A 24663-nucleotide genomic window follows, 5' to 3' on the forward strand; every position below is an offset into this window, starting at 1 on the left:
TTTAGCCTTAAATAATGAAGTGACTTTTAAATGTAATGAGTCACAATTCTGGACTCAAGTGCCAGAGCTCAACGGGTACCTCCATGTTGTTTTCTTCTTTTTAACTCCCTGGGAAAGGAAATCAGAAGAAGGGCTGATGGCCCCGTTGAACAGACCACCGACTCTCGGATTCTCTAAACAGGCAAGGCAGGCGTTAAGTTGTTAAGGCCCTGCTTTATCTCATCACCTTATGGCTCCACAGAGGCCGAGGTGTGCTGGCATTTCATGGCACCAGTGGCTGATCATGAGAAGTGAGAACATTGACTGGTGAGCACAGTTACAGTGTGACCCCGCTGAACACGTGGTGACAGAGAGAACAGAGTCGGGTCATTCAAGTAAACGTACAAACCTGGGAGATGACACGAGGCAGAAGGCATTCATAGGAGCTGGCAGAGGGCAACTCTACAAAAGTAAAGATTAATCTCAGTAATCTGGCAGTCGTTGGCAGCTGGCTAAAGAGGGGGTGGCGCAGTGGGTAGCGCTGCTGCCTCGCAGTTAGAGACCCATCTGGGTTCGCTTCCCGGGTCCTCCCTGCGTGGAGTTTGCATGTTCTTCCCGTGTCTGCGTGGGTTTCCTCCCACAGTCCAAAGACACGCAGGTTAAGTGACTTGGTGATCCTAAATTGTCCCCAGTGTGTGTGTGTGTGTGTGTGTGTGTGCCCTGTGGTAGGCTGGCACCCTGCCCAGGGTTTGTTTCCTGCCTTGCCCCCTGTGTTGGCTGGGATTGGCTCCAGCAGACCCCCGTGACCCTGCAGTTAGGTTGGATAATGGATGGATGGATTGAAAATATCAAAACATATTCACCTCCGTAGTGCTCACTGGAAGCTGGCACAGGCCAACTAGTTTAACAGAAGAAAAGTGTCGTGAACTGCACTGACTGTGTGTGTGTGTGTGTGTGTGTGTGTGTGCTCATTAGGAGCTGGCACAAGGCGACAGATGGCATTATTGAGCAGATGGAAACTCATCTAAATATACTAACCAGGATACGTTTGATTAGGAGAGGCTGAAGGCTGATGATTTAAAAGAGTTTAAAAGCAAATACCGTATATACTCGGGTATAAGTCAAGTCTTGAATCCCGAAAAATCGAACATAAAATCAGACCCCGACTTATACGCCCGTTCAAAAATACGACACTTCATTTTTATTTTTACATCTTCTTGCCTCCGCCGGTCTCACATCGAATTTCGGTGCAGCGGCTCAGTTACCAATTTCTTTCGCCACAACGACTTTTAATTTAAAACCAGCTTCATGTTTTCTTCTGATCGATAGATAAGGGACGCTCTCACGATAAACGGTGTGTGAGGGTGTGAGATACAAATAACACAAAACAGTGCAAACGTCACTTGGGAATAGTTTGGGTATCACCGTGTGGTCACGTAGGCACAATACACAGAAAACCAAGGCCGTGTGCCCCGTGGCGACTCTCTCAGGTGGGCGTTAGCATATCAGAATCTCTTGGCCCAATAGCGGGAGTTTTATACGACCGACATTCTAAAAATACCGGAAATGATACGGTCAAATCAAGGCCGACGTATCTGCAGGAGAACTTAAACGCGAGTATATGCCACATATGAAAATATATTCCTCTCCACGGTGCTCAGCAGGAGCTTCCACAAGTCAACTAGGGAGAGAACTGAACATATGAAGACATTGTATCTAAACGTACTGAGTGTATGTGGGCTCATTAGGAACTGGCACAAGGCAATGGGAAACTGAATTGAAGAGGTGAAAATCCATCAAAATATATTGAACTTACTGGAGCTCGTTGGGAGCCGACTCATTAAAAGATCTGAAGAAGTATTTCAAAATGTGTTCACCTCCACAGTGGCCAATGGCAGCTGGCACAAGGCAATTAGAAGAAGAATTTGAAAAGTTTAATTTCAAAGCATCAACGTTGAAGTTGCTCATGAGGAGCTGGCACAAGGCAATTAGGGGCTAAGATAATGGAGTTGTGTCTTTTAACTGAAAGTGTTGATCATTACGAGTTGGCACAAGGCAATTAGAAGATGGATTATACATTTCAAATCAGTTTTTAACTCTAGAGGTGCTCGTTAGGAGTTGGCACAAGTCGACTAAGAAGTGAATTTAACAGAGTTTAAAATATATATATATATATATATATATACAACTGCATTAACTGTATGAATGCAAATTTTAACAGATGAAAATCCATCTAAATATACTGAGCCTGATGGTGCTCATTAGCAGCCGACTAGAGGAGGATCCTTTTAATGAGATTTAAAAGATTAAAAAATAGAAATCAAATTGTGTTCACCTTCACAGTGGTCGATTGCAGCTGGCACAAGACGAGTAAAAGATGAATTTTCAAAACCTGATCTAAACTTGGGCGGCACAGTGGCGCAATGGGTAGCGCTGCTGCCTCGCAGTTAGGAGACCCGTCTGGGTTCACTTCCCAGGTCCTCCCTGCCTGTGTGGAGTTTGTATGTTCTCCCCGTGTCTGCGCGGGTTTCCTCCGACCGTCCAAAGACATGCAGGTTAGGTGGATTGGCGATCCTAAGTTGTCCCTAGTGTGTGCTTGGTGTGTGGGTGTGTGTCCTGCAGTGGGTTGGCACCCTGCTCGGGATTGGTTCCTGCCTTGTGCCCTGTGTTGGCTGGGATTGGCTCCAGCAGACCCCCATGATCCTGTGTTCGGATTCAACGGGTTGGAAAATGGATGGATGGATTATACGTTTAAATTAGTCTTTAACTCGCCTCAACCCTAAAGGTGCTCAGTAGGAGGTGGCACAAGTCAACTCGGGTAAAAACGTACCTACCGACTGTATCTGTGCTCATTAGGAACTGGCACAAGACAATACAGAGCCTCTCATTTAACAGATGGAAACCGACAGAGCAGATTAGGAGCAGGCCAATGGGGGATCATTTAAAAGACATTAAAAATATCAAAATGTATTCGGGTCCAAAGTGCCCAGTGGGAGCTGGCACATGAGAATTTAAAAACCTGATTTCAAGGCATCAACCCCAGTGATGCTCATGAGGAGCTGGCACTGCCATGAATCTCGGTTGTGGCTTACCTGGATTCTTCTCATTCTCTTCTTTATGTTACTGTTATAAAACAATGTCTCCTCGATGCCATTTAGTATTTTGTTTTGGGCTGACCCTCGTACACGGCTGTGGCCTTATTGTTTCTGGTCATGTGACAGTGCGGTCATCTTGTCACATCGATAGAAGATGGCAGCGCACAGCTTCACATATAAAGTGTTGGACTTTTCTCACAATAAACTTTAATTCGAAGCGTTAGTGAGAGACTTTCGTATTGTATTAGTGTGAGGACTTTAATGTTTACTTGGCCTTATTGTTGGTGTAGCATTTTGGCTCCAGTGATTGGGTCAGCTGCCTTATTTTGACACCATTGATCACAACATTCTTAGAAATCACCTTAGTCAGTGGGTGGGCCTCTCTGGCAGGGTCTTAAATTGGTTTGAGTCCTACCTGGCAGGGAGAAAACTCTTTGTTAGTTGTGGTAATTCTACTTCAAAGACCCCTGATATTTTATATGGTGGTCCACAAGGCTCTATCTGGAGTCCGCTGCTCTTTTCGACTTACATGCTTCTGTTAGGTCAGATTATCTCGGGGCACAACATGAGCGACCACAGCTCTGCTGACGACACACAGCCGTACTTATCAACAGCGCCTGATGACCCCGACTCTCTCGATTCACTGACCCTAATGTCTTACTTGTGTCTCTGAATGGATGAGAAGTCATTTTATCAAACTAAATAAAGAGAAAACTGACATTTTAGTGATTGGCAATAATGGATATAATGAGGTTATGAGAAATAAACTTAATGCATTAGGATTACAAGTCAAGACGGAGGTAAAGAATTTAGGGGTAACTATTGACTGTGACCTGAAGTTTAAATCCCATATTCATCAGATCACTAGGACAGCATTTTGTCACTTAAGAAACATAACTAAAGTTAGTCCTCTTATATCACTTAAAGATGCTGAGAAATGAGTTCACGCGTTTGTGTTCAGTCGACTAGATTACTGTAACGCACTCCTCTCAGGACCACCAAAAAAAAGACATCAATCAGTGACAACCAGTGCAGAATCTGAACTGGGAAAAGAAAATCCGAGCGCATCACCCCAGTCTGAGCGTCACTACACTGGTCACCCGTGTCTTTCAGAATGGACTTTAAAATCCTGCTGGTGGTTCACAAAGCCTTCAATAATCCGCTCCATCTTATATCTCGGAGCGTCTGACATCTTATACTCCAAATCGTAACCTTAGATCTTCAAATGAGGATCTGCTTAGAATTCCAAGAGCAAAACTTAAAAGAAGTGGTGAGGCGGGCGGGCGGCCTTCTGCTGTTTGGCACCTCAAATCTGAAACGGCGGACCGATAGGAATTCACCAGGCTGATACGGTGGAGCTCTTTAATAAACTGCTGAAAACTCATTACTTTAACATGACTTTCTGATAACTTCATTTAGTTGAATCCTGATGCTCTGTTTATTCAATTAATACTAATTATTAATTACTATTCATGGTGGCTCCATAATCCAAACTGACTCCTACTCTCTCTTTTGTGATTTGTGACCTGCACCACCACCACCTGATCAAAGCACCGTGATGTCCCTCCATTGATGGATTAAAGGCCAGAAGTCCACGTGACCGTCATCACCAAGTCCTTCCATGAGAACCCTGAATACCACGAGGACTGATTGAGATCATTGATGTCAGGTAGAAGGGGCTGGGTGGTCTCGTGGCCTTGGGCCCCTGCAGATTTAATTTTTTCTCCAGCTGTCTGGAGTTTTTTTGGTTTTTTTCTTACTCTGTTCTCTCATTTTAATTCTAACTTTGTTTTTTTTTCCTCTTTCTTCATTATGTAAAGCACTTTGAGCTCCACCATCTGTATGAAAATGTCCGACAGAAATAAATGTTGTTGTTGTATTTGATGTTACCTTCTCCCTTGACATCAGTCCATCAGTAGATATCTTCTGTCTATTCCAAGGAGGTCTATACAGGCTCAGTGCAACTAAAGAGCGAGTGTCACAACGATAAAAATGTTCTCCATCAACCCTATTAATGCTCATTAGGAGCTGGCACAAAGCACTAGGGCACTGAATTAAAAGAGAGCAGCAAAAAGCTGCTCATTAGGAGCTGGCACAAGACAATTAGGGCAAATTGAATTTAAGAGAGATAAGAACCCATCTAAGTATAGTGACCCTGAAGATTTAAAAGAGATTTGAAATTTAAAGAAAATACATTGAGTGGCCACTAGGGGCTGCACTCTCAAGTTCCTCAAGACACATTTCAATAAGGCAATGCAGGCTCCAGTTTAACCCTGTTAGGTGCAGTGGGTAGTGGGTAGTGGGTAGTGCTGCCACCTCACAGGGACACAATGAACTTCAACTTGCTCATTAGGAGCAGGAACAAGAGTCGCTCACTTATCAGAACTCTGGAGTGGCCTTCAGTCCAAACCCCTCATCATGAGCTTGGGTGAGACCCTGATTTCATAGACCCCAACACGTTCTCTCTATCTATACACAGCAGAGTGGTGGCTCTGAGGTAGAGATCTGCACTGGTAATCGGAAGGTTGCCAGTTCAAACCCCGTAAAATGCCAGAAGGGTCTCTGGAGTAAGGCCCTTAACCTGCAATAGCTCCGTCCTGGGTATGGCGTTAATCTGCATCCGCCCCTGCATGTCGGCCCTCCAACCTGCAGCAAAAAACTTGGGGGTTGGTGGCAGAATTGGCACTCCAGCCACCATTAAAAAAACCTCCCAGAGTTCCACTGCATCTGAACTGGTGTGGTGCTGAGGTGTCACCCGTCGCATGGCAGCACTGGGGTCCTAATCTGGGATCCAGAGTTGGTTTGTCGTGTGGTGGGCGAGGCAATGCGCTGCATCAGTGCCCGCTCCTAACCTCTATACACTCCGAGAAGTGCGGTCAGAGTGAAAGGCAAACCTGCCAAAGGTAAAACGAAGCCACTTGTTCATTTAGAAATATGTCGGGTTGCTCATTAGGAGCAGGGACGTCTTCTTGGGATTAATAAAGTATCTAGCTAGCTAGCTAATCACAACTATTACTTGGCGGCCATCATTGCTGATCCACTTTTAAGCTCACTAGGAGCAAGGAATGTGTTGGTTAACGAGCGCCATCACCTAATGGTTATTATTCCAAAGATGCTCAGATGTGACATCAGCGACATCGGCGACCCATCCAAATACACCCCAAGGCTGCCCATTAGGAGCAGGGGTGACGTGATTACAGAGCTCATGAAATTCATTGTGCCAACTTGTTCTTAATGGTCACTTTGGGACTACAGTGAAGATTACAAATAAGACATTGACTATCTTATCTCTGCTTAATGAGCGGCCAACTAAGAGTGGGCACGGGGGGTCGGCCAACCAGTTAACAGGCTTACTTTAGTGCTAATGCCTCAAACTTCTCGGAGGCGTCCATTTATATAGTTACGGAAATACTTTAAGAAATTCAGTGGACAGACGACCTTAGAGTTGCTCATTAGGAGCAGGACAGAGTGAAGACGGGGTTAGTGAATAAGAGTCATTACTTGACGCCTGGCATCACTGCAGCCATTAGGAGCAGGAAGAGCGAGATTACAGACACGGTCACTGAACTGGTCTCTTCTCCTTATGGGTCACTCATGAAGAGCAACTCATCACCTTGCTGTCTGCGTTCCTTACATCCTGCAGCCACTTAATAGAAGGAAAAAGGAACTCGTTCATTAGGGAGCTTATTGGACAGAAGGCCCGAGAGAGGCTGATTAGGAGCAGGAGAGAGTGAAGAACGTGGTGGTCAGTGAGAGTCTCAACTTGACAAACATCTTCACTGCCTTCACTCAAAGCTGCTCATTAGGACCAGGACCAGGACCAGGAGCAGAGTCAGTATCAACCCTGATACTGTATGTTACTGTATGCAGGATAAGGGGGCTCGTTCATTAAGGAGCTTATTGGACAGAAGGCCCAAGAGATGCTCATTAGGAGCAGGAACTGTGCGTAGAAAGCAGTGGTTAATGAAGGCCATCTCCATATCCACTTCCAAGTTGCTTAGGATGAGGTCGGACATTATAAGAGAGAGTCTCGAGTGCTTCATCCAAATGTGTAAACCCCAAAGCTGCTCATCAGGAGCAGAGAAGATGGGGTTTCAGAGACCATCGCTATTTGGGTTCTGCTCCTTATGAGCCGCCCATTAACAGCAGGCACAGAGTGAAGGTCAGTCCGGGTGTTATTTTGCTGTTCACGTCACATAAATCTAACGACGACTCTGTTGTAGAATAAAGGAATTCACTGGATGGTAGACAGCAGAGTTGATCACTGGGAGCAGGACAGAGTGACGACGGTGTCGGTTAGTAAGAGTCGTCACTTAGATGGCACCCATCAATCACTGTATCCTCTCAAAGTGGCACATTAGGAGTTGTGACAAGATGAGCGAGTCAGTGCTTTATCCAAATGCAGCAGGGACACGGCAACTCGCGGACATTGTTGAGCGTGTGATCTACTTGTGGCTCAAGGGAAGGTGGGCTTTACGATAAACAAGGGGACTTTACTCCTTTATGGGCTCGTATGCGCCCCCTAAAGCTGCTCATCAGGTAACAGGGGACTGAATTACCAAATGTTTCCTTTACCCGCTGCCCTGCCAGTCTCCTCTGGTTGATTAACTCATTAGGCTGTCTGACAAAATAACCTGTGATCTGACAGTAATGTGCAGATGTGAACATAACCCTCACACAAATCAACGTCTGGAACCCAAACAGCTAGCGGCCATCAGGGTGGTGAGAAGCTGCTTGTTTAAAACTGACCCCCCCAGGCTGACCGCCGGCCATTTACTGTGCGTCCTGCGGTTTCCCAGCCCCCACGGCGCTGCTACAAAGGGCCGCCTTGTTTAAGTCACACAAAGCAGAGGCCTCTTCTTTGAGCCTCACGCCAAAACGTAAACCCACCCGCTGGCCGACTGACCAGTCCACGGTGGCAGCAGAGCCACCAGCTCTCAGCTCTCAGGTGGCGTGTCATCACATTCCAGCCTCCGGGAGTTCTTTGTGGCTCCTGTAAAAGCGGCTTACGCGGTCACGCTTGTGTCATCTGCTGTCTCCTTCTAAGCCTCGACCTCGTTAGGTCGGCCAGCAATGCCGATGTCACGAGCCACTGCGGCTTACTTAACCCATGACATACTGTATAGCCCCCCACAGGACACCCCGACGTCAGGAGGGCCTCACCTGTGACTACAATGTAACGGTCAGCCATTTAAATTTCCTATGATTGGGAGGTAAGAAGTTAATAAAGACCACTGGGGAGCTTCACCTACAGACCCCCGCCTAACTAAGCTGTGGGCAACTCACTTCATGAGAGAATTAAAGTGTAACTAAAGGGTGGTCTGTCCTGGATCTACCTGGGCACCCAACATTGCTTTGTCAGAGACTCTCAGGAGAAATCTTCTTATTAGAAAACTCCTTCGACAAGGAAGGGCACCGTAAAGCGCGTCACATTTATAGTCGGCTACGGAGGCGGACAAGTCTCCCCCTGGGGACAAATAAATCTCCATAACCTTTAAATCTTAAAAGTAAAAACCTCTCGCAACTTAAAGTAAGTTCAAACTTGATATTATATAGCGCCTTTTACAGAGAGCGTCATCCCAAAGCAAATTTAGTGCTCAGAGTACACCTGTGGACCGCCATTTTAAAATGTGAAACCTGACAGGTGACGTGCTTAGCCCAGGGGTCACAAGGGCACTTTAAATAGCACCGTTTACAATGAAGATCTGGAGAACCCAGAAAAGAGAGGAGTACAGGGAGAGGAGAAAAGGAGGAGTGTATGAGGGGGGAAAATAGAGGAGTACAGGGAGAGAAGAACAGGGGGAGTGTATGAGGGGGAAAATGGAGGAGTACACCTCACCTCTCCCTGTACTCCTCTCTTGTTCTCCTCTCCCTATACTCCTCTATTTTTCCCCTCATAAACCCCCCCTTTTCTCCCCTGTTCTCCTCTCCCTGTACTCCTCCATTTTCTCCCTCATACACTCCCCTTGTTCTCCTCTGTTCACCTCTCCCTGTACTCCTCATCCTATACTCCTCTATTTTCCCCCTCATACACTCCCCCTTTTCTCCCATACACTCCCCCTGTTCTCCTCTCCCTGTTTTCACCTCTCCCTGTACTCCTCCATTTTCTCCCTCATACACTACACTCCCTCTGTTCCTCTCCCTGTACTCCTCCATTTTCTCCCTCATACACTCCCCTTGTTCTCCTCTCCCTGTACTCCTCTATTTTCCCCCCATACACTCCACCTATTCACCTCTCCCTGTACTCCTCCATTTCCCCCCTCATACACTCCCCCTTTTCTCCCCTTGTTCTCCTCTCCCTGTACTCCTCCATTTCCCCCCTTATACACTCCCTCTGTTCTCCTCTCCCTGTACTCCTCCATTTTTCCCCCTCATACACTCCCCCTTTTCTCCTCTCCCTGTACTCCCCTTTTCACCTCTCCCTGTACTCCTCCATTTTCTCCCTCATACACTCCCCTTGTTCTCCTCTCCCTGTACTCCTCTCTTGTTCTCCTCTCCCTGTACTCCTCTCTTGTTCTCCTCTCCCTGTACTCCTCTATTTCCCCCCTCATACACTCCCCCTTTTCTCCCTGTACTCCTCCATTTCCCCTTCTCTTTTCTGGGGTCTCATGTGTGTTTGTGTAGACGTCACAGTCCCACCTCCTGTGTTGAGCCCCTTTCTCCTCCGTCCCAAATCGCTTGGCGCCCCCCTCCTGACTAGACAGTGAATTACTGAGGACGTTCTCCTCGGGAGGACATGAGGTCACCGTGTCCGTGTCTTTTCAGGTCCGTACGTTTGTCCGTTTCATGTGCACGCTGAGCCGCACCCCAGCAAGTGACTGCTGAAAAACAAAAAGGCCGTCTGTTAAAGTCAGACACGGGAGCAAGAAAAGCTGGAAGACGCATGCAGTTGTAAACATCGGCGCGACAGGATGGGTGGGGGCGCCACTGCCCGGTGTGACCACGGGGGTCAGGGCGGTGCCCTCGAGAAGGGCCCACTGGAGGACAATGTGGGAAATCAACAAGAATTTTCAGGAAAGAAGGGGGGCCTAAGTGCCAGCAGACTGTGAACCTGATCTGTGGTTCAAATCCCACCGCTGACTAACACGGACTGCCTGACAGTTATAATGTGGCTTGTAATTCAAGGCGCTATATAGAAAAAAAAAACTGAAGATGTCCCACTGAAGACTTTCACCCAGCACTGCCCAAGCTGTGCCGCTTCTGGCTAAGATGGCCCCGTAGACACACCTTGTGCTTTTCTGACCGAAGTCACGTCGCTGCTATCAGGGCTCCCTTGTCACTTATCTCCGTAACACAGATGGCGTCGACCCACACACAGAGGAGGCCATCCTGCCAATTGACAGTGGGAGGGGTGTGCCACGTGACCAAGGGCATCAAGGAGGAGGGAGAGAGAAGCGTGCCATGTCACATCAACTGGTGTGCAGGGAAGGACCTGCAACTCAATTAATGAACAGAGAGACCACCAGAAATCGCTGACCTGTCCATATGACACCAACAAAGACCCCACGTAAAATGAATACAAGGAGAGGTTTACAGCACTGCAGTGGGGGGGGGAGAGAACAAAGACCACCAATCTGAGGGGTGGTCTGCAGTGGACAACAGACGGAGCCCTCTTTGTCACACATGGCAGGAAAGGCGCTATATAAAAAGAACACGTTAGCGGTTCAATGTTTGTGGAACGGACGAGACCCCCATTACCACTTAATGTGCCCCCCAAACACACTTGGAGAAAAGCACAACAGCGCATGAATACACTTTGAGAATTAAAGGATGGGTGACAAGACCACCTGCCACCGTCACCCTCTATGACACGAGGACGCCCATCTGGATGGATTCATTTCTTTTGTCAGCCCGGAGGGCCCAAAGCCCACCATTAGTTTTGGTTGCCAGATGAGCCGTAACTGGTTTTGTGTTCCCTTTTTATGAAGGATGTCGTCATATTGCAGTTATGCTGCCTTTAATTTTACATGCTTTTTAAAATGTTCATGTTGTATTGTGTTGGGGGCTCGCGGTGAAAGGCGCTATATAAAAATGACACACACTGTACTTCTCTTTTTATGCCCAGTGCTGACAGTTGGCACTCATTGATGATTTTATTACTCTGCTGTCTTTCTTTATCAAATTGGATTTTTTATTGTAATGATAAACGCAAATCAATCAGTCAAATTCACCAAAATCAATAAATGCGTAGCACTGAATCTGAGCGGCTCATTATCTGCATTTCCTTTTCACGTTAGCCGTCCACCCGATTACTTCAGGAGCTGCAACCCATCCTGGCAGCACCAGGTGAAGGGCAGGAACCAAAGCTGGACAGGATGGCAGTCCTCTGCAGGGCACGCTCACCCACTCACCTAAAGTCCTCGCTCTGCCACACACATCTGTCTTTGTGATGTGGTAGAGAGGACTGGGATTTGAACGTGGCACTAAACTCACCCGTGTGCCAGCCTGAACATACAGTATGTGTGAATTCTTTATCTTAACAGTGCGAGTGTTCATTCGCTTTCATGTTGGCATCATTTGCTTTGCGCTGTGCCGTTTGAAGGAGTGAAAGGCGCTACATGACACACACGCCGATTCTTCTTATTTAAGCTCTCAATGGCTTTGATACATACCCAGTAACCTTGGGGGGATCCCTGTGGGACATCCTGAGACTTTGTGGGACCCCCTCAAGGGGGGCGGCCTGTCCACTGGTACTGGGAGTGCTGTGCAGACCCTCTATGTTTCTCCCAGTTGATTCTGGGGTCCGTCAGTGGTGTGCTCTGCTCCTGCTCTGTTCAATGATCACATGGACTGGGTGGTGGGCAGGATCAGGGGGTCCAGCGGCTGTGGGGCATCTGTTGGCGAAGGGAGATTCACTGATCTCTCACTGACTTTACTGACAATGCTGTGATCTTCAATGGAGGCTCTGATCGGGGGTCTCGAGAGACTGAGTGAGGAGTCTGAGTGTCTGGGCTTGCGAGGGGGCCTTTAGTGACCTCTTGGGCACGGCCATCAGCATGGGGTCTGTCTGAGTGTCAACCTCCTCGAGAGCCTTACTGACCTCCACAGTGACATTCGTGCGACTCTGGTGACACTTCCTATGGAGTCAGTAGACAGAATAGGAGAGCATGGGGGGTCATGAGGTCATTGGAAAGGGGTGTGTGGCACAAAAGGACGAAGGTCCAAGTCTGTAGGGTCCTGGTGCTCCCTGTTTATGAGACATGGACGCTCTCCAGTGACCCAGGATGAAGACTGGACTCCATGTGTGTCACTTCAGAGAATCCTTGGGTACGGCTGGTGTGACTTTGTGTTGCTCACGGGGTCCCAAATGAGGCACATGACCTGCACTGTGAGGGAGTGTCAGTTGTGGCACTATGGCCATGTGGCGTGATTACCCGAGGATGATCTGGCCCACTGTTGAGGTCCCGAGCGGCTTGACCATGCCGAAGGGACGCCTGTGTAACACCTGGCTGCGGCAGATAGAGGGTCATTTCCAGAGGGTGGGACTGGACCAGTGTCTGCTTTGGGGGTTTGCCAAACGGGATCCCAAACTGTTTCATTGTGTGGTGGGTGCGGTGACACGCTGTACCAGTGCCTGCTCCCCAATCTGACCGGACCTCAGTGGCTTTAGGGTGGTCTGACAGGCTCTTCAGTAAACACTGACGGATTGGCAGCGGGCTTGTTTAAATGCTGACCAGTGGGTAGAGCTTCCTTATTTCTGTGGGCACAGACCAGCATCATTGCTGGATAAGGTGCCAGTCTATCACAGTTAACATCAGGCACATGGCAGAGAGCAGCCCTGGACAGGGCACCAGCCTCTTTTAGGCAAAACTGGGCACAAAGGAGAGAGCAGCTTTGGAGAGAATGCCAGTCTGTCACACGGCTCACTTATGTTGGTGCGGCACATTCAGTTCTTGGTGTTTAGTTTTGTATTTGACTTTCATTAGAATGCACGTATTAACGAGCGGGAGGCTGTGATTGGCTGTGGAGTCGACTTCTGACAGCAGATGGAGGACCCCCAAATATACATTCCATCCTTCTACTCCCCCCCCCTCCCCTTTCAAAGCCGTGCAAATCCATTGTCACCGATTTGCGCTCCAAGCATTCCAGAGCATCAGACCCCAAAGGATGAGGGCCGAACATCTGGAAGTCACTCAGCTGGCACATGTCAAGTCGAGCCGTGCCGCGTCTGCCAATCATGAGAGGCGTCAGGAGGGAGGAAATGTCAAGCACCCTGCCAGATGTGCGACAGGACGACGAACGGACCCACCAGCCCCTGCATGTATACGGCCACCGTCATGGTGGCACGCGGCCTGTCGGTGCAAATCAGTTATGGGTTTCCAGAAAAACGAGTAAAGTGTTAAGAGTGACAGGAAAAAAAAACCTGAAGCATTAATCAGCACAAAACAATAAAACAATAAAACAATAAATAAATAAATAATCCATCAAAGATCCATCAGAGCACAAGTTTTAAATGGCGTCTGCTCTCCAGTCTTCTGGACTTTCAGCTCTTTATGGACGAGTCTTTCCAGTCACCTTTGAGTTCAAGCCCGTCTAGGGCCGACTCATATAGCGCCTTTCACCGTGGCCAGTTTCTTTTTAACTATCATTAATAAGGCCATTCTGGAGTAATAAATCTGCTTTAAATATCACCATTTTTAGAGCTGTGAGTTTTATAGTCAGTTTTCACAAAGTCAGAGGCTAATTCATAATGTGCCTTTCCCTTTCTGTGGCACCTTTTCCAGTTGATGCCCGTCATGATGGCACGCGAGGGGGCCATTCCAAAATACGGCACACCAACATATGCAAAATCAATCAATCAATCAATAAGGCAGAGTGCAGCGAGGAGAAGCAAAGCAAAGCAAACCTCCCGCCGGCAGCTGGAATTCTCTCGCACTTCTTTTCCAAGGGCCATTTTATAACAATGACAACATTAACCCAGCGGGGCCTTTCAGTGTCCCCAGCTGCCGTCTTGACTTCACCATGAGTACGCTCCAGTAAGTCAGAGTCCTTATATAGCGCCTCGCATGGTGAGGGTCGAGTGGCTCTGCTGCACTCTTACCTTTGTGCCCTTCAGAGTCACGTTGGATTTCCTGCACTGCATTATGAGAGGCCATCCGAAATTAAATTCAGTGAGTACCTTGCCCAGCGAGCCCATTTTATGATCTACATTTCCTAGTGAGCTCTGTGTGACCAAAGCAGATAGATAAAGTAGCCAGTGCCAAGCCACTTGCCAGGTGTGAACAGCCTTTCGTGTGGCATTGCCCTTTCATCTGTCCTGAGGTGTCTGCCAGTCACAACCGATGGCCCTCAGGACCTCCACACCCCTTTGAAAAACTGATGCCATCGAGTATGCTTGTTGATTACGCCCTAATGGCACATGAGGGGAAACAACATTGGCACTAAGCAACCAGCCGGCTGGGTACAACTGGGATGTCCTCACCATAGAATCAAAGCGGGGCGCAGTCTTGTTTGTTTTTTTCCTCATATAGTGCCTTTCTCAGAAAGTGTGGTTTGTTGGTGTGTTTAGTTCTATAGGACCCACATACCTCATCATATTGCAGTCGTGCCACCTGGGCACAGCACCTTTCCATTCTATCTTCAAAGCTTGTAATTTCGTGATATGGTCAATTATTTTTTTTATATGCCATCAATCCACCTGGGCAAGGCAAGAAGCGCCTCTCGTCCCTGAACACAGCCATACGGGACAGGTGGGGTTTAGGTTAACGTAACATGATGGACGACGGCACAGCTCCACTCTACCTGACCCCTCCAGTGCCAGCAGGATGCTCACTTGTCCTCTGGACAGAGCATACAGCAACTGGCACCTTTTAGACGCATCCAGAAGTCCGCTGCCAGTACCGGCGTATGGCAGGAGGAACATAAGCAGACAATGGCATGAAACAAGACATTGTGAGTGGCTGAAGAATGCCACGCTTGTCTGACTGCCCGCCATGCCCGAGTCTCTGTCTCCATTCATCACTCTGTTTACGCTGCAGTGAGATGACACAAGCTAGTGGAGCAGGGTGGTGCGGCAGAAGGTGTTGGTGCAGTGGGGCACTTTAATTAGACTTAGGTGGGGAAGTGCCAAGAGCCGGCATTACACTCAACAAATGAATAACACTTTTACCAGCCAGATGCACTCTGCCACCCGGATTATGACTCGGAGACATGTGGTCTGAATTTGACCTCTGATGGACGCTCAAGCAGTCAGTGCCAACCTATTTGTGCAGCATTGCCCTTTCAGCTGTCCTGAGGTGTTTGCCAGTCACAACTGATGGTCCTCAGTTGCAGGTTTCACTTAAGGAAACCCATGTCCCATTGAAAAACTGATGCCACCAAGTATGCTTATTGATTAAGCCCTAATGGCACATGAGGGGAAACTACATTGGCACTAAGCAACCCATCAGCCGGGTAGAACTGGGATGGCCTCACCTTAGGCCAAGTGTAATGTTAAGACCACCAGATAAAAATCTCCAGCAGCTCAGTGTCCTTGTTTCCTATACTCGCAGTAGCGCCAGTCACATCAAACAAGGAAACCCACCTGGCCATCTGTCTGGCATCACAACGGAGGCACATGCTACACCCTTGGCACATCAAGACGAGCATGGGCAAATGAGACCCTTAAACAATGAGTTCAGAAAATGACCCTCATGCAGCAGCTTCTCGCCCTTGAATCTTTGGTCTAGCTTTTCACCCAGTTTTCCACCTGTTGGCACCATTTATGTTGCCCAAATGACAGTATGCCAGTCTCCCAAGAATGGTATCCTCCAGGGTTTCTGTGACCTCCAGACAGAACACACGATTCAGCACTTAGGCCACTTGGCAGAGATTTATGGACCTGCCATCCCTTTCTGGCACCGAGAGTGCCAGGACCCTTGTGGGCAACTAAGCAATGCCACCAACATGGAGGACAGAAGCAAAACTGCTGGAGAAAAATGAGTCGTGGATGGCAGTGAGAAGTGGGGAGGTGCTTGATCAGACTACACATCAGACTACCATGCGCCCCTGGGCAGGCGGAGGGTGGGGGGGCACCTGCTTGTAGTCAGCTGGGGCGCCGGCGGTCTAATTGGGTCCAGATTTTATAGACTTCCTCTTCTGCAATGACCTGCCTTGTAAACGAGGCCCCTTGTAACTGGAAACCCCCGCATGTCGAGGTGATCTGGCGCCCAACAGTAAATCTGGAATCACTCACACCGCAGCGCCCGCCCCTCCACGGAATGACAATGGGTGAGACGAGGTGTTGGGCAAGAAGGAACAAAGAGGGCAGCATCAATTTGCCAACTCAAGAGAGAAAATATTGAAGAAGAAAAAAAAAATGAGGGCCCTCACATCTTCTGAGGACGAGACCCTCCATCCCATGCAGTACATCCCACCAACATTGCAGGTTCTACCTCCCCTTCTCCTGAGGTCCAGGCCTCCCACTGGACGTCAAACCAACCAAAGCCACCCAAGTTCCATCTCTTTTGGGACCTCCCATGATCCTCCAGCACTTACCTTCCTGCCATTGTCCAACGTGCTCCTGGGCGACTGCTTATTCATCTCCCCACTGCTCAGCATGGATGGCTGCTTCCAGAAGGTTCCATTCTCCTTCACATCCTGCGGACTGGCTGGCACCAGGATACCCGTGTGAGCCATCTCCTCCGTGGCCGTGAGGTGCAGGCTGCGCAGGAACTCATCTGTCTCCTTGTCCACCACTAGGAGGCGTGTTTCAAGTTCCAGGGCTTTGATCTGTTGGACCACCTGTCAGCAGAGTTCAATGGGAGATGAGCTTCAGTTACACGTTGGGGTAAAGGGTGGCATCCTGAAAATGGGATGGGTGCCTCTAAGTGCTATTTGAGGGTAAGCATGCAGAGGAGCCCCAAAACACACAGAGACACAGCTGGCAAGGGCGCTGCGTGAACTTCCAAATTTCCTGGAAATTCAGATGAACAGAAAGACACACCCACATACCTCTGCACCCAGCGGAGAGGTACAAGCATGGCATGCGGGCACACAGGAGTGGGCAGGGGAAATTAAAGGAAAACTTTATTATTGATTTATGGTGTTAACTCTACCACACAACAAAGACAAGAGCACACGCTATGCCAACACAGCTGGGCAGCTTTGGGGGTCACAGACCCTGGGGTTAGCCATAGTGGCCTTGCAGCCCCAAACAGGTCATGTCTAAAATCAGAGATGGGTGGCACCTGAGTCCTAAAAGTGCCCAACATGCCCACTTTAACATGGATAGCAAAGGCCAAAGAGTGGCAGCAGACAGGGAAGGGCAGGACACCCCTCAATGCACACAAAGGTTAAGCCGCTTGGCACACCTTCACCAGACAGCGCTGGCAGGTTTCAAACATCTGGTTTACAGTGGATGTGACGCAGCTGGCATTCTGCTATTCCTTCATGTCACACTGGCATCTCAGTAGGGTCCTAGAGATCCTCACAGATAATAAAAGTAGCACTCGCTGGCACAGCTTGGTTACTTTAGGGATCCAAAGACCCCCGGGGCCAGCTTGCAGTCCAGGACAGGTCATGTCATGTCTACAACCGCAGATGTGTGGTGACTTTGCCCTAAAAGCAGTCAGGCAGCCCCACAAGTCAGACACCTCACGTTAACATGGATCATTGGAGGCAGAGAGTGGCAGCAGCTAGTGAAGGGCAGGACACCCCTCAATGCACACAGGGGTCAAGCTGCATGGCACACCTCACACAACACCTTCAGTCTGGGCACCCAGTGACGACCCCCGCTCCCAGTCTAACCGAGATTTCTATGAAAACATCATGTCCAGCAAAGCCAGCATTCACGCAGTGGAAGTTACACAGCAAAGTGGGCGAGTGGGTGGTGACAACATCTGCTGTCAGACTCCAGTCTAAATGTCCAGGGTGGTCCCTTCGGTCCTGGATCAGTGGCCAAAGTCCACACAACAGTCCACCCAAACCCTGCGTCCCTCAGTAATGTCACACGCTTAACGTTAAGTGTCCCACAAAGCAACAGTGCACGCCCAAGAAAAGTGACACACAGATAAGGACAAATGCCCCCAGTACACCCATTTTAGCACCACTGGATCAGCATTAAAAGATCAGGCAGATCACTCGGCGCAGGAAACGTCAGCTTTACTTTTCATGGAGTCCTAAAACTGTCCCGACTGCCATCTGCTAACGACACGGCGGGCGCGCGCGCGCGCGCGCATTCCCTCTCCCTCCATTCGCGTCTTCTCGTTTGGGGGGCCACGCTCGCTCACCTGGTGGTGTGTCTCTCGCTCCACGTTGCGCCCGTTCACCTGCACCAGACGATCTCCTGCTCGCAGCCCCGCCGCCTCGGCCGGTGAGCCGGGCTCTACCTTACGGATGTACTGGCCGCTCTTTCCTTTCTCGCCGTGAAGGTGGAAGCCGTAGCCGTTGTCTCCCTTCACCATGCAGCAGAGCCGCGGTTTCAGGTCTTTGGACATGTCTGCCAGTCCCACGCGGCGGGGGGCCGTGGCCCCCAAAAACCTTTCGAAAAGATAAAGTCTGGGAACGAGACGCGCGCTTCTGCGGCTCTGTGAAGAAAAGTCTTGAAGAAGTGCGCGCTCACGCGACTCGGTAAAGTCTTGGAGAAGTGCGCGCTCCCGTGACTCTCAGTTAAAAATACAAATAAAAAAAAGACTCCGAGAAATAAACGCGTCAGTGGGGCCGAACGCTGCGGGGCATCCCGTCCAGACTGCCTATCTGTCTTTCGTTTTCAGTTCTTCGCTGCCCTACTTTCCCTTTAATCCTTTCAAGACCGCCTAAAGCCAGCAGTGCGAGGATCGCCGCTCCGCTCCGCTCGATCAGCAGAGGTGCGACGGAGCGCCGCCCAGGCCGAGGGGCGGAGAAGCCTGGAGGGGCGGGGCGAGTTATTGACACTTGTAGGCAGAACGAGCGCGTGAGCGAGCAGGCGAAGGGACCAGTTATGCCTGACTGGTGCGGCCAAATTCCTGAGCAGCTGACTACACCGTTACTCAGGAATGTCTTACGATATCAGTATGCCGGCTGGCACGCCTTGGCACCCTTCTCCTACTAAGAGTCTGACACCCAGAACTCGCACGAACGGGTACCTCCCGTCCAAAATTAGATACATCGGTAATCCTCAAGTGGACATTTAAATACATACCATCGAAAAAAACGTCCATTCATCAATTAATTCTCCAAGCTCACGTTATCCTGAGCTGGAGCCTATCCCAGTCAACACGGGGCGCAAAGTGGGAACAATCCCAGGACAAGGCGCCAGTCACAGCCAAACAAAAAAACAGAAACACATAAACAGATAACGAGTCAACGTATAAGATAATGCAAAACAAACAAACAAACAATCCATCTATCCATTATCCAACCCGCCATATCCCAACTCAGGGTCACGGGGGTCTGCTGGAGCCAATCCCAGCCAACACAGGGCACAAGGCAGGAAACAAACCCCCGGTAGGGTGCCAGCACAAACAACACAATAATAATTCATTAATAGAATGTGAAAAAAATAACTAGTAACCTGACCGTTGTACTGTTTTCCTGTGGCTTCTGGTTGGAGTGAGAGAAGCGCTGAAGTGCATTATGGTGACAGTCAGAAAAGGTCCCCAGAGGTGCTTCTTTTTACACCAATGAGGTGTGAGGCTGTGGCAACGTGTACTCAAAGAAAGCGCCCCCTGGAGGGGATGGGCAGAACTCTTTAGTGCATCCAATTTGCCACTGGCCTCTCTTCCACAACAGACCCTCAGTGTCCAGAGTCGGTCCTGTGAAGGAGTAGGTGTTACTGGTACAACTGACTGGTAAAACAACTCCAGCAGCTTGCTGCCCAAATCAAAAGATCTCCTCAGGGAGCACAGTCTGCTCTGGTCCTTCTGATGCAGTGCCAGTGCCTGTCCAGACCAGCGCAGTTTGCTGCTCATATGGACCCCCATGTAGCTGACCACCAACTTCTCTTCCTTCTCCTCCTGGATGGCGACTGGTCTCACCGGCATCTTAATGTGCCAAATGTCCTCCACCAACTCTTTTGTATTGTTCATTATGAGCACCTCATCACTTCTGTGGGCACCGTGCTGAGACGCTAGCCTTCCACCCTGGCACAAGTTTGGGTGCTGAATGTGTCTGCCCGCACTCAGACTCATTGAGGCTCAACATGACTTCTCAGCCGACTCCAGACCTCCCACCCAACATTCATTCCTCCAGCCACCCATCTTAATAGACTGAGTAGAGCCTATCCCAACACGCATGGGGCGGAAGGCAGAAGCTAACCCTGGACGGGGCCGACAGAAAGTGCTGTAGAAAGCCCAAAATTTACTTACAAAGAGAAGAGCTGAAGCCCAGCAGTCGCTATCAACGTCTGAAGACAAGGGACAGCACTCTGATGAAGGTGCGAGACATGGACAGGCGAGGGGGCCGATTGGGTGGAGCGGCTGCAGCAGCAGCCCATCTGCAGGGGGTCCTGTGATGCTGGGTGTCAGATTGCAGTTTACCAGGCTGCTCAGGTGATTCTGAGCCCCATTAGCGTAAAGTGCCCCAGGATTCAGGAGGCGATGCTCTGGAATGATTTAACTTCTCTACCAGTTGTGCCAGTACTTCCTTTGGCTGTGCCCATCACATTTGCTGGGTCAGGGAAGGCCATTCCAGCAGATAATAAAACAGACAAACCCCTCAGTCAAAGAGAAGGGCAAAGCCAAAGACCCTCACTGCTCTGTAATGCAAGTCAAATACTGGGGGCTAATAACCCTAGAGAATGAAGAAATGGAAGTGTCAGCTCCTACTGTACTATGTGAAACGCACATGTCAGAAGCTATGGCACAATGATCGCTACCCACTGGCATCTCAAACAGAGTTCCACAAATCCTTCCAGATAATAAAAGCAGCGCTCGACACTAGTGCCCCCTGGGCACCACACAAAGCTGGCAGGTTTTAAACAGCGGGTTTCTGCTGTTCCATCGAAACACTTGCAAGTTGTCATCCCAGGACTATCGTTCATCCAGTGCCCTGCAGGTGCCCGCTTTGAGATGTCCTGCCAATGGCCTCCTTGTAAAGAAATGGATGATACACTCGCGTTGGGTTATTTGCTGTTCTTGTGCCCGCGTCGAAGTCGTAACTCGTCCAGTGAGCATTTAAGTCGGCCTCTGACCTCATAAAGCAAGAACTGCATGAAGCGCAAAGCCCCTGGTTGAAGAAAATCCTGACCCGTCTTGTGTTATCTACGAAAACGGGCACACAATGCTTTGAAGACATAGGATACCTCCTTTAAATTCATTCATTGGGTAGGCAGATGTGTTCTTATTACCGAACATGAAAACGTCCGACTTATGACGTCAGAGGCTGACTTGAAAGCCGACTGCTTGACGGTGACCAGCTAACTCTCCTGGCATCCCACCATTAGAGGAACAACAGAAATCTGACGATACTGGATCGTCTGCTGGTTTACCGTGAGGGCATCTCAAAGTGGGCACAGGGTGGGACCCGACTTGGTGCCCCTTGTCTGTGACTCAGTGTTGTAGTTTGCTGTCACCTCACCTGCTGTCATGTGAAACACCCTGAGGCCTAAAGGGACAGAACTGGGCAGGCTGAGGACGCCAGCTGCCTAAGGTGAGTCCCACAAGAGACCACAAGGGGTCACCCTAGTATTGTGACTGTTGAACGCCACAAAGACAAAGTCTTTTAAACCACAACACTTCTGTATAGCGCCTTTCAGGATTACGCCACCCGCCTCCTGCTCGTTCATTTTGTGTCTCCTCTCCTCACCTGTCCTGTTTATCGGCAGACATGGGTGAGTGCCAGCTGTGGAAAGTGGCGCGCTCCAAATGTTTACCCACAACCCACCACTTGTGTCTGTGTTTACACATCACAGAATCCGGTGGTGCCGCTCATCTCAGGGCACAGACACGTGAATGGCGCCTGTCGCCGTGCAGAAGCCTGGGCGCGGGCCTTCTAGGGAGATCTCCACCGGCTTCTCGTTTTCTTTTTCAGGAAAGGAGTTTGAGTGTCAGGGGAGTAACCGGAAAAATTGTAAAAGGGACCCTGGGGATAAACCTCCACCCCATCTCCCGGTGGGCTGCACTCTCACTTTTATTAGGCTTCATATCCACATTCTTTAGGACCCCCCCAGTGCACACCTGCACTTCTAGTCTCTGCTTTTCGGCTCCCGCCACAAATCTGGTATTGTGGGACCCCCAAAATGACCAGCCTGTATATTTAACTGTTTTAAGCTCCAACCCTACATGTGATTTTTGTAGCCCCCCAACACCCCCATATTAGGCACCACCACTTTCTGAAGCTCCATAGGACCCCTGTACCCCTACTCTGTACTCTTCTTTTCCACCCCACCAGACTTTTTATGACCGCCACACAGACTGTCGAGTTATGAAGCCCCCCGCCTCCCCTCCTGCCTGTCCGGGCCTTGTGTTTTTTAGCAGGCCATTCAGGACCCCCTGCACCCTCAGTCTTTAACTTTCTTAGGCTCAACACCCCCTTCCATTTTAATCTTTATTAGGCTCCTCCCACAACTGAAGTACCCTGCTATTCTGTTTGCCCCCCAACACTTTCTTCTTTTCTCAAGCGACTCATTAGGACCCCCAACACCCCCCCCCCATCTCCTGAATTACAAACAACCACTGCACAGAAATCTGAGGGCATGAAGAACGTCGTCTTGTGCCTTTTTGTGATTTTTATGCCAACAGAGGCCGTGTCTGCCCAGTTTACAAAGCACCACCGGAGCTGGCACAGGACCATCTCTGCTGTCACGATCTGATTTCCTTTTACGTTTCTTTGTCACATTCCTTATTTTTGCTCCAGCCTGTCTGGATCTCCTATGGGTTTCTTAGGGAGTCGATTCCAAATTATCCAAATTATACATTAGCTTTTCATTTTTCATTCATTTTGAAGGAATTGAAATATTTCCCCATGTCGTGTTTTTGTTTTTCTGTGGGTGCCATTCAACAACATGCCATTGCTAGAAGGTGTGGCACCAAAAGCCACATCACATGACATAATTGGCATGACCATATTTAGGTTGGCATCATACACAGAGTTTGTAGATTTGTATACATTCAAACTCTTCAAGCGCTTGTCATTTGTTAATCGGAAAGTTCTGGTTATCGATGCTCTGATTCGTGTCCTGACAGCGGTTCAGGCTTGGGTTACTTGATGTCTGACTTACTGGGGACAAGTTTCATGCCCTGGTCCCTTACTTCACACCCACTAGTCATTCTGAGTGCACCTTGCGTCTGCCTGGGGGTGGGGACAAGAGATTTGGGGTGGAGCCAGATGCTTGAGAAGGGTGGTGCTGGATATTTGGGGTGGGGCTTGATATTTAGGGCTGGAATCACTTTGAGGTGAGGCTAGATGTTGGGGCGGAGCTGGATTCTGGTGACGCCCAATGTCAGTCTCAGCCAGTCTCACAGCTGATGTCACATTCGCCTGCTGTTGTTCGTCTTGTCGTGTGTGTTGCTCACATATCTTGAGCTTTGTGACTGCAAAAAGTCATCAAAGAGAAATGCCATTGCGTTCAATGTGAAACTTTACACAATGGCTTATTGAACAGAAAATGTCACAAGACATCTGAGAGCAAGAAAAGCTTCCTGCACTCGACATGAATTACAAAGCATCTGTCAGCTGTTAAGAGCATTTCATCTTCCCTGTGATCGTCCCCTTATTGTGCTCATTGTCTTTATGACAGATTGATCCGGAATGTCAGGAAGGGGAAAATGGAAATGCAGCCTGCAGGCTTGAGATCTGCGTCTGTGTTCATGGGGGTCCTGCCAATTACACCAATCTGCTGAACGGGGCAATTAAAAGGAGTTGGACCTTCTGAAAACAGACCACTGGGCAGTGCCAGTCACAAAAGGAAATCAAAAGCCTTTTATAGAGTGTCACCTAGAGATGACATGAAGGTGCCACATGTGCTTAGGAGTTGTAAATATTTTGGGACCTTTTATCATGAAATTATCTCTCTATCATATAGTGCCTTTTACTCTGTCTATCTGTCTATTATTATATAGTGCCTTTCACTATCTATCTATTTATCTATTATATAGCTATTTCACTATCTATCTATCTATCTTTATATTGCACCTTTCTATCTATCTATCTATCTATCTCTCTATCTATTATATAGTGCCTTTCTATCTATCTATTATATAGCGCCTTTCACATATTTATCTATCTATCTATTATATAGCGCCTTTCACTATCTATCTATCTATCTGTCTATCTCTCTATCTATCTGTCTATCATATAGTGCCTTTCTATCTATCTATTTATTATATAGTGCCTTTCACTCTATCTGTCTATCTATTATATAGCCTTTCTATCTATCTATCTATCTATCTATCTATCTATCTATCTCTCTATCTATCTATGTATTATATAGCGCCTTTCACTATCTATCTATTATAGATAGATGCCTGCTTATCATGATGGCATGAGCACAACCTGGCAATGATGAGAAATAACAAAGCGTCATCACGTTAGCCGTCACTGGGGTTCTACACCCGGAGTCAGCTCTGCTCTATCTGTCCATCTGTTACCCCGTTCATCTTTTCTTCTCATCCCGCCATTTGCCCATCAATGTGTTTTTTTCCTACCCATCTTATTTCAGTTTAGTGCCATCCTCTGCTGTCAGGGTGGATTT

The 24663-nt window shown here is 48.7% G+C and overlaps 1 protein-coding gene across 1 annotated transcript in view; it reads right to left on the reverse strand.

The window, feature by feature from the left end:
- Window positions 1-18876, reverse strand: part of LOC120542059 (Na(+)/H(+) exchange regulatory cofactor NHE-RF2) — a 47184-nt gene extending 28308 nt beyond the window's left edge. Inside the window, exons 1-2 of the mRNA XM_039774177.1 lie at window positions 18284-18876; window positions 16551-16796 (exon numbers count right to left, since the gene is read on the reverse strand). Of these exons, the coding sequence (XP_039630111.1) occupies window positions 16551-16796; window positions 18284-18490 (453 nt within the window). The 5' untranslated portion in view covers window positions 18491-18876. The remainder of the gene's footprint in view (window positions 1-16550; window positions 16797-18283) is intronic.
- Between the last annotated feature and the right edge of the window lie 5787 nt (window positions 18877-24663).

Source organism: Polypterus senegalus, chromosome 13 (genome assembly GCF_016835505.1).
Source record: "Polypterus senegalus isolate Bchr_013 chromosome 13, ASM1683550v1, whole genome shotgun sequence".
NCBI classification, from domain to species: Eukaryota; Metazoa; Chordata; class Cladistia; order Polypteriformes; family Polypteridae; genus Polypterus; species Polypterus senegalus.